The sequence below is a fragment of the Suricata suricatta genome, chromosome 16 (genome assembly GCF_006229205.1).
Source record: "Suricata suricatta isolate VVHF042 chromosome 16, meerkat_22Aug2017_6uvM2_HiC, whole genome shotgun sequence".
Classification (NCBI taxonomy): Eukaryota; Metazoa; Chordata; class Mammalia; order Carnivora; family Herpestidae; genus Suricata; species Suricata suricatta.
Window position 1 is genome coordinate 11,372,240 of NC_043715.1, and position 9,569 is coordinate 11,381,808.

Here is a 9,569-nt window from a genome sequence, read left to right on the forward strand (position 1 = left end):
GACGGGAAGGCCCAGGACCGGGCAGGGGGCAGGCAGGGTGTCCAGGTGCCTCAGGTCTCCTCCACCTGGGGGTGGGCAGGCTGGGTGAGGGGTCCTGATCACGCCCTCACCGCCTCCTGTGTCCCTCCAGCCAACAAGACCCCCGACAAGCTGCAGCAGGCGGCCCTGCCCCTGTTGTCCAACGCCGACTGCAGGAAGTTCTGGGGCAGCAAGATCACGGACGTGATGATCTGTGCCGGGGCCAGCGGCGTCTCGTCCTGCATGGTAGGGCCCGGCCCCACTGCCCCGTCCCCGCCCCGACCCCGCCCAGGGCCAGGGGGCCGCTCCTTTCCGCCCCACCTCCCTCTGGGTGACTGTTATGCGTGCAGTTGGAGGGGGGGGTCCCATGTCATCCGGGGGAGGGTGTCAGCCACATGCCCCAGGCCCACCAGGAGTAGGCGACAGAGTGGGGTCTGCTGAGTGGCTACGACCCGAGAGCCTCCTCCCCAGTCTCTGTGCCCACACTGCCACTTCTCTGCACACAACCCGCGCTGGGGCAGGTCAGGGCACACTGGGGCCCCGGCACCCCGCTTCATGCTCGAAAACAAGTCCTTGCTCCTCTGCAGGGCGACTCTGGCGGCCCCCTGGTGTGCCAGAAGGACGGAGTGTGGACCCTGGTGGGCATCGTGTCCTGGGGCAGTGGCACCTGCTCCACCTCCATGCCCGGCGTGTACGCCCGTGTCACCGAGCTCATCCCTTGGGTTCAGGAAATTCTTGCTGCCAACTGAGCCTCTTTCTCCCACCATCCCATCCCGAGTGTCTCCAATAAAAGCATGTGAAGGGAGGCTCTGCGTGGCCCTGTGTCTCTGTGTGGTCTGGGCGTCACCACTGCGTGACCCTGTGTCTCCGTGTGGTCTGGGCGTCGCGGGGCTGCAGAACCACGTGATCCAGGAGTGCCGTTACCAGCGTCTCTCCCAGTTAATGCTGCTTTCTTAGAAAGCTCTAAGCTCTCTGGTCCATCCTCCCTGCTCAGGCCTCCACTGTGAGCTAGAATTGGGTTTCTACTTGCTGGAGCTGGCTTTACCTACGGAGCTTTCTGGAAGGCTGTGGTCCTTGATCAGGCGACACAGTCCATAGCCCTCCATGTTGAGCTCCAGGCACCTTCACCGGCCTCTAGCCCCCACAGCACCCAGTGCCCTTGGCCCTTCCCTGTCCAGGGTCCCAGCGCCTGCACAGCTGGACACACACTAAACTGTGCAGTTCGGGAAATCTCCAGTCCAACACCGGCACTTGGCACCACTGCGCTCACGACCCCCTCCGCATCCCCCGTATATCTGTGATTCGGCAGCTTAGTCTAGAGGTCCTATCAGACTCAGGGTCAGTCCCTTGGCCAGGCTGTGTGCAGGGGCCTGCCCCCTTCATCAGGAGCCCTAAGGACTGGCTGGCTGGCTTTCCGTGAGGTGAGCTGACCCTGACGCTCACCGCCTGGGTCTTTGGGTTCTTCAGGGGCGTGCACGGTGGAGGCAACTTAACTTGAACACTCATTTCTCATATATTACCTGGAATACTTCCATAGAGACGCCCGCATCTATCAGTCAGCTGCTCCGTGGTGCGGTTGGTTTAGCACATGGAGGGTAAAGTTTACCTCCATTTCCTTCACAGAATTTGGTCACACTTTTTTCACTGATTTTCAGGGCAATTTGTTCTCATCATCCTCCAAAGGTAACCCAGATTATTATGTTTTTTTCTTTAATGTTTATTTTTGAGAGAGAGGAAGACAGAGAATCTGAAGCAGGCTCCAGGCTCTGAGTTGTCAGCACAGAGCCCGAAGGGGGGCTCAAACTCTCAAACTGTGAGATCATGACCTGAACTATAGTGAGTCACTCAGTGGACTGAGCCACCCAGGTGCCCCGATTTTTTTAAGTAGCCTCCACACCCAGTGCAAAGGCTAACACAATCACAACAACCCTGCGAACAAGACCTGAGCTGAGATCAAGAGCTGAACCCTTTACCGACTGAGCCTCCTAGGTGCCCCAAGTTCATTATGTTTTGTGCTTTAGATTTATTATGTCATTCCTGTGGATTTAAACATACATGAGGGGGAGCGCCTGGGTGGCTCAGTTGTTTAGGCGTCCGGCTTCGGCTCAGGTCATGATCTCACAGTTCGTGGGTTCGAGCCCTGCATCGGGCTCTGTGCTGAGCGCTCAGAGCCTGGAGCCTGCTTCGGATTCTGTATCTCCTGCTTTCTCTGACCCTCCCCTGCTTGCACTGTCTCTCTCTGTCTCTCAAAAATAAATAAAAAAGATTAAAAAAATTTTAAAAACATACATGAGGGTTTTGATCCATCGTGTTATGTCCTTACTGAAGTTTAGATTGTGTCCCTTTAACCATTGGGAGCCTCTCTCATTGGCTCAGAGGTGTGACGTGGCCCCAGTAGGGGCCTCAGAGCCTCCTTCTGTCCCATGTGACACGACACCTCAGGCCTGGAATCAGCTCTCTGACCAGACATCCCTGGTTTCTTTTCGTTGGAAAAGGAATTTCAAGACCAGTCTGGGTGTGGGGGATGCGCATGGTTATCACATTGATTCCAGGCCTTTCCAGAGGAATATTTGGAAATATTTAAGGTATATATTTAAGGGAATATTTAGAGGTAAATAATTTGAAAGATGAAATACCTCATGAGTTCATACTGGTATTTGAAATCCAAAACGAAAGGTTGTTTTACTTACCTGTCGATAGAGTACATTGGCCTGTGAGAATGAGAAGCCTCAGTCTCAAGGACACGGGGACTGATGGAAGTAGAATATTCTAATTTTCCGTCTCTGCTTCATCTCATACCACACACAACAGCTGCGGGAGAACACTACTGGCTTCACCAATACAATGAGTGAAAACAGTTAAATTGTATTTTGCTATCCTCAATTAAAATTTTTTTTTAATGTTTAATTTTAGAGCGAGGAGGGGTGGAGCGCATAAGCAGGGGAGGGGCAGAGAGAGGAGGACACAGAATCCAAAGCAGGCTCCAGGTCTGAGCTGTCAGCCCAGAGTCCGACGTGAGCTGGAACCCACGAACCGTGAGATCATGACCTGAGCTGAAGTCAGATGCGCAACTGACTGAGCCACCCAGGCGCCCCTGCTCTCCTCAGTTTTAAGTCGTTGTTGAACCTTTCAGCCCTTTAGTGAATTTGGGGCTCACCGCCAGTCTTCGAGGCCATGTCTCCGTAGCCAGTTTGATGAGGGAAGTTCATTCTCTGGTAGGTTTCTTAGGAAAGGCCCGTGGGATTCACGCTCTCTGCGACTGTGTGTGGCCAGGGCAGTTTGTGTCCCAAACTATCAGTTTATTGCCTCCCAGCTCCAAATCCACCCTGTACACCCACTCTGCCATAATGGATGGAATTCCACACCTGCTCATAGAAGTTTCTGGAGGGCCGCTGCAGGAGGAAGGTTTCTGCAGTGAGAGGACTGGGGCAGTATGGCAGGTGTGAGGGTGCTCACGGGGCTGGGCCCGGCCCCTCCCCCAACACGGGTGGCCCGTCAGCGATCTCTCAGCCCTGGTCCCTCCCAGGGTCCATCCAACATGGAGTCAGTCTGGCCTGCTCTCTGCACACCCTCCTCCAGGGGAGGTCTTTCATCCGCAGCCTCTTTCTCTCTTCTGTCACAATCTGTCTCTCTTCTGTGGCACGTGGACGCCGGCTACTCTGGGGCCTGTTTTCCACAGCAGCTGTCCCATTTTGCTTTCCCACCATTGATGTGGGTTCCAATTTCTCCCCTTCCTCACCCTTTTAAAAAATTTATAAGCCCTTGGGGGCACCTGGGTGGCTCTGTTGGTTAAACGACCATCTTGGGCTCAGGTCATGATGTCACGGTCTGTGAGTTCCAGCCCCGGGTCCGGCTCTGTGCTGACAGCTCACAGCCTGGAGCAGCCACAGATTGAGGGTCTCCCTGTCTCTGTGCCCCTCCCTCGCTCATGCTCTGTCTCTCTGCCTCTCAAAAAAATGAACAAACATTAAAAAAATTTTTAATTATAAGCCCTTATCCTATTTTGCAAGGAAATGGCTTTGAATATGTAATATTTCATTCATCTGATGCTTGTGAATGGAATAGCTTTCTTGATTTCCTTTGCAGAATGTCTGCGGTAGGTGCAGGGCTATAGAATTCAGCTGGTGTTTGCTCTTGTTACCCTGAAACTCTCCTCTCGTTACTAGCTTGAGTCGCTCGCTTGTCAATTCTTTGGGATTTTCTAATGAAAAACATTTTTTTATAGTTATTGATTTATTTTGAGAGGGAGAAACCGAGCATCAGCAGGGGAGGGGCAGAGAGAGAGGGAGAGAGGGAATCCCAAGCAGGCTCTGTGCTGTCATGCAGAGCCCCACCCAGGGCTCGAGATCACAACCATGAGATCCTGACCTGAGCTGAAACTGAGTCCAACACTTGATCAACTGAGCAACCCAGGTGCCCCTAATTAAAAAACAAAAATTTAAATAAGCTCCATGCCCAATGTGGGGCTTGACCTCAAGACTCTGAGATCGGGAGTCATACGCTCCTCTAAGCCAGTCAGGGTCCCTGGGATTTTCTGTATGTAGGATCGATTCATGTGCAAATAGAGAGTTGTACTTTTTCCTTTCCAAGTTCCATGACTTCCCCCCCCCCCCGCCCCCCATCCAAATCGTTCTGGCCATACTTTCCAGTACAACATTGGGCAGCAGTGGTGAAAGCAGGTGTCTTTGTCTTGTTCCTGATCTCAGGGGAAGAGCTCTCAATCCTTCACCATTGGATACAGTGTCACCTGTGTGTTTTTCATAAATGCCCTGTATGACCGAGCGAGTTCTTTTGTATTTTTAGATTTCTGTGTGCTTTTTATCATGAAAGAGCTTTGAATTTTGTCAAAGGTTTTTTTCTACATCATTTAAGATCATCATATGGGTTTTCCTTTATTCTGTTAACGTGATGTATTCCAATGCTTGATTTTTACGTTCAACCACCTTTGTGTGCTTGGGATAAATCCCACTTGGCCATGGCGTATAATCTTTTTGTTTGCCTTTGGATTTGGTTTGTCAAGCATTTTATGGAGAGGTTTCACTTCTATACTCACGAGAGATACTGGTCTACAATTTTCTTTTTTTGTAATGTTTTATCTGGCTTTGGTATCAGAGAAACACGGCCTCCTAATTTTGTTGTTATTTTCTAACATCTTAGTTTGGCATTTGGCTCATTAATTTTCCTCATTTCCTCTTTCCTAATACAAATATTTCAGGTTTTAAACTTCCTTCAAAGCATTGCTTTCCTTGCAGCCATAAATTTTGATATATAGTTCTAAGTATTTTTCCATTATGATGTCTTCAACTCGAATTTGAGAGCAGTGTGTTCTCTCCTGCTCTACTGAGCTTTTTACTGAAGAATGACATAACACAAGAAAAACACAGATAGTATATAGTTTGATGAATTTTTTAATGTTTACTCATCTTTGAGGGAGAGAGAGAGGGAGCAGGAAGGGACCCAGAGAGGGAGAGAGAGAATCCCAAGCAGGCTCTGTGCTGTCAGCGCAAAGCCCAACATGGGTCTCAATCCCACACCCTGAGGTCATGTCCTGAGCCGATATCAAGAGTTGGTAGCTCAACCGACTCGCCAGCCAGGCGCTCCTCTGAGAGAGTTTCTTAACCTGCCTTTTAACCCATCAATTTCTCAACTGCATCAGTTCCACTATTGATCCTTCTAGTATGTTCTTTACTTCAATCACTGTGGTTTCCATGCCTATTATTTCTACTTGGTTCTTCTTTTTCCAGTTTCTTGTTCTTATTTGATAGTCTAGCAAATGATCTCATCTTGCTTGGTTTGGTTTTTACGCCTATTTTGTCTCCGTCCATTCCGCCTCCCCCCTCCTATCTGTTTCCATTGGAAAACAGATTCTGTAATTCCCTTTTGTGGATTTCTTTTAAAGGAGCTGAAGTTCTCAGAATTCTCATCATTTTGGCCTAAGAGTGCATATTCCCATGGGGCACAGGGTCCGGGGTCCTGTGACGCACGGAGAGGCCAGCGTCCCTGCTGGGTGTCAGTCCCCTGAGCTCAGGACCCAGAAGCCCTGGCTGAGCCCTGGGCATGCAGACACCGCTCAGCCCTGCCCTGCCACCAGGAGACTGCTCTGGGCTGCTTTGGTGCTCAGTCCCCGGGAAGCAGCAGATCCCAGGGGGGTTGGAGGGGTGGTGGGGCCATGGAGGTGGTCTTTCTGTCCTCCTCGGCTCCTCACCTGCAGAGTTTCTGCATGATCCGTTTATGCTGAGGATATCTGCACTAGCTGCCATAGGTGGGCCCGGGCAGGCGCCCACTGCCCCGGGCACTGCAGTTGGAGGAGCAGACAGAATTGTAACCACTCACTTCTGTTTTATTCTCCCAGAGCTGAGCCTCCTGCCGTTGGTCACAGCGCTGGCCACACACCACCGGCGGTTCAGAGCGTCCTTTCCCTGCCAGGTTTTTCCTCCCACTTTGCTCCTTTCTGTCCATGTTTCCCTCTAGATTTTCTTCAAGTTGGATCTTGGGGGAGGCTGCCTCCTGGAGTCTGAGAATCGTCGTCCCGGGTTATGATTGCCACCTAGCGGCCAGTGCGAGAAGCGCATGGCTGTGCCTTTGGTCTGACTTCCTTCTAACAGTGCTATGCAAAACAGAAGGTAAGCCAAATAAGTGATTTTACGTTGTCTGGTAGTCTCGCTATAAAGGTAAAAAGGAATAGGTGATTTAATTTTATTAGTATAATTTATTTAACCCAGTATATCCACATAATATTTTGACTGTAATCAATGTTTTGTTTTATTTTATATTTCATTTTATTTTTAATATGATTTAATTTAATTTTAGAGGGTGTTGAGAGGCAGCGGGAAAGAGAGAGAGAATCTTAAGCAGGCTTCACGCTCAGTGCAGAGCCCAACATGGGGCTCGATCTCACAGCCCTGGGATCATGACATGAGCCGAAATCAAGAGGCAACTGACTGAGCCCGGCAGGCGCCCCTGATGGTATATTTTACGTGCTGTGTCTCGTACTGAGTCTTTGAAATCCAGGGTGTAACTTGCACTTCCAGCACACCTCAAGTAAGAATCTAAATTTTCATCAGGAATACTCGAGCTGCATTTAAGTTTCACAAAAATTACAGCTGAAAAGGTTGATTTCTAAATCAAAGGTTGATTGATACCCAAGTTGTTCCAAATACGAATTTTCGCAACTAGTTAAGTGTCGTTACTGGAGGAGTTCCACAGTTTATCTGTTTGCAAAGGGACCCTCTGTAGGGCAGGATCCGCTGCCCCATGTTCTCGTTCTGAGCAGAACCGTGTTTGACACACTGGCTGCTCCCCACTTTCTGTGTCCACAAGTGAGCTGGCTTCCTACCTACCCGAAACGTCTGAATGGGATGCGACGAGAAAGTTCGCCGGTCAGGTCCGGAGGATGTCACGGGTCACGCATCCGCTGCACCTGTGCCCGCAGCCTGGGGCGTCCTGGGGCGGCTTACAGCCCAGCTGCCGCCAACCGCAGCCATCAGTCCTCTCCGGGAATGTCCTCAGCTGAAGAGAACCGTGCAGGGCAAGGCCGTGCCCCCTTTCTGAGCAGCCACAGCCCTGATTGGTCAGGGGGGTTGTAAAGGCCCAATCTCTTCACCTGAAATGAGGGTAAGTGGGGAAGCCTGACGCTGGGGCCAGTCTCGGAACCGGAACCGGGTAGGGAGCCGCCTCTGAGAAGCTTCTCTTCGGCTATGCTTCACCTAGGAGGGGGCCCCGGAGAGCAGATGCCAGGATGGGGTTCTGGACCTGGGCCGGGGGCTGCTGGCCGGCGGCGAGGACTCCGGGCCTGTGTCCCTGGCGCAAGGTAACAATGAAGCGGGCAAAGTGTCACCGGGGCCGTGTTGTGGTGGATGGGGATTCACCCGTGGGGTCCACGCATCAGGAGTGGGGAGCACACGGAGGGAGGGGAAGCCACAAGGGCAGTGAGATGCTGTGGCTGTCGCTAAGCACAGTTAAGTTCTGGGGGAAGAGAAAAGGCTGAGTTGAGTCCAGGGCAGTTAAAGGCTCCCTGTGAGAGGTGGCGCTGCCCCGTTGGGAGCAGGGAAGAGGCGCTCCCCGCCTGGTTGTCACAGCAGAGAGAGCGGAGGACCAGGTCCCGGACCGTGTCACGCAGCAGCGGGGCCCAGGCTGACCCGGGCGAACGCAGGTCGGCCATGAGCTCAGGGCCCTGCCGGAAGGCAGGTAGGTACCTCGGCGTCAGCCCCAACGCCCCCTCTGGCCGTGACACTGTGCCAGGCCTGCCGAGAGCTGAAGGAAGCTGGGCCCAAGGGCCCCCTAACCCCCTGTGCGTAAGATGGCGCCTGGACGCCGGGAGTGCTGGGTCAGGGGGACTGGAACCTCATACCAGCCGGGGGAGATTTTCCTGATTGGGGAGCACTCTTCCAGGTGGCAAGTGTAAGCCCCCAGCCAGGCCCCTGCAGATGGTGCCCACCTGCTGCCCGGACGGCTCCCGGCAGAAATGCCCGAGTTGCCCTGGCAGGCGGTGGACGGAGGGTCATGAGGGGCAAGCGCAGACACGGTAGGGGAGGGCGCTACGTCGGGCAGATAGTCCAGCTGGTCCACGGGAAGCCTCGGGAGACGCGCCCACCTCCCGAAGCAGTAGAGAATGTGCTGGCGGGGCCCCGGCAGGGCTCAGGAGTTCACTTGGGCCCCCTCGCCAGCCCGGGTGGGGGCAGGAGGCGAAGCTGCAGAAATGAGCTGCCGATGGCTGCGTGCTGGGGCCCGGGGGTCTGGGCCACGTGGGCACAGATAGCCTGATGAGCGGCCTCCGGGGCCGGCCCTGCACAGGCTGGCAACCGGTGACAGAACAGAGGGACCGTTCCCAGGGGCACCACTCAGTCTGTACCATCAAAAGAAATCAAGGGTGATGAGGGGCACCTGCCTGGGTGGCTCAGTCGGGTAAGTGTCTGATTTTGGCCTAGGTCATGATTTCACGGTTTGTGAGTTCGAGCCCCGTGTCAGGCTCTGTGCTGACAGCTCAGAGGGCCCGGAGCCTGCCTCTGGTTCTGTGTCTCCCTCTCTCTGCCCCTCCCCTGTTCATACTCTGTCTCTGTCTCTCTCTCTCAAAAATAAGTTAAATTTTAAGAAATGGTGGACGACGACCTCCAGGCCAACTTGCCTCCACACTCTGGCGTTAGGGCACCTCAGATGTATAGCCTCAGCCGGACCTGGGTGTCCCCCGCCCCGTCTCGCTGTGCCCACTGGGCACTTCGGATGTCCTGCTGTGAGAACCCCCTGTACTCCGCCGGATTCTCCCGTCAGCGGCTCCGGCTGGACTGCGGGCTTTATGCGGCACGAGTCGTTTGTCCGTGGGCCGGGCTCCTCCTCGAGGGAGGCTCCCCCAGCAGCAGCCTTGTCCGTCCCGTGGGAAGTGATGCCAGGGCCTGGCATTTCAAGGTTCACTTTGTGTTGGTGAATTTAAAACATAACTGCAGGGGGCACCCCTGGGTGGCTCAGTAGGGTAGTGACTCTTCACTGGGCACAGGTCATGATCCCAGGGTTCTGGGAGCCGGCACCAGAGCCTGCGGAAGATTCTCTCTCTTGGG

General features: G+C 53.3%; 1 protein-coding gene and 1 long non-coding RNA gene across 3 annotated transcripts in view; both read left to right on the forward strand.

Annotated features, from left to right (window-relative positions):
• Positions 1-824, forward strand: part of LOC115281066 (chymotrypsinogen B) — a 4,525-nt gene extending 3,701 nt beyond the window's left edge. Inside the window, exons 6-7 of one of the 2 annotated variants that reach the window (XM_029926343.1) lie at positions 131-264; positions 606-824. In XM_029926343.1, coding sequence (XP_029782203.1) covers positions 131-264; positions 606-767 — 296 coding nt within the window. In that variant the 3' untranslated portion in view covers positions 768-824. The remainder of the gene's footprint in view (positions 1-130; positions 265-605) is intronic. The other variant, XM_029926344.1, reaches the window with a different exon arrangement.
• Positions 825-6,494: 5,670 nt separating this feature from the next.
• Positions 6,495-7,822, forward strand: LOC115280185. Its single transcript, XR_003903703.1, has 3 exons — positions 6,495-6,641; positions 7,339-7,632; positions 7,729-7,822. It is a non-coding gene; the product is annotated as an uncharacterized LOC115280185 (long non-coding RNA).
• The last annotated feature ends 1,747 nt before the right edge of the window (positions 7,823-9,569 follow it).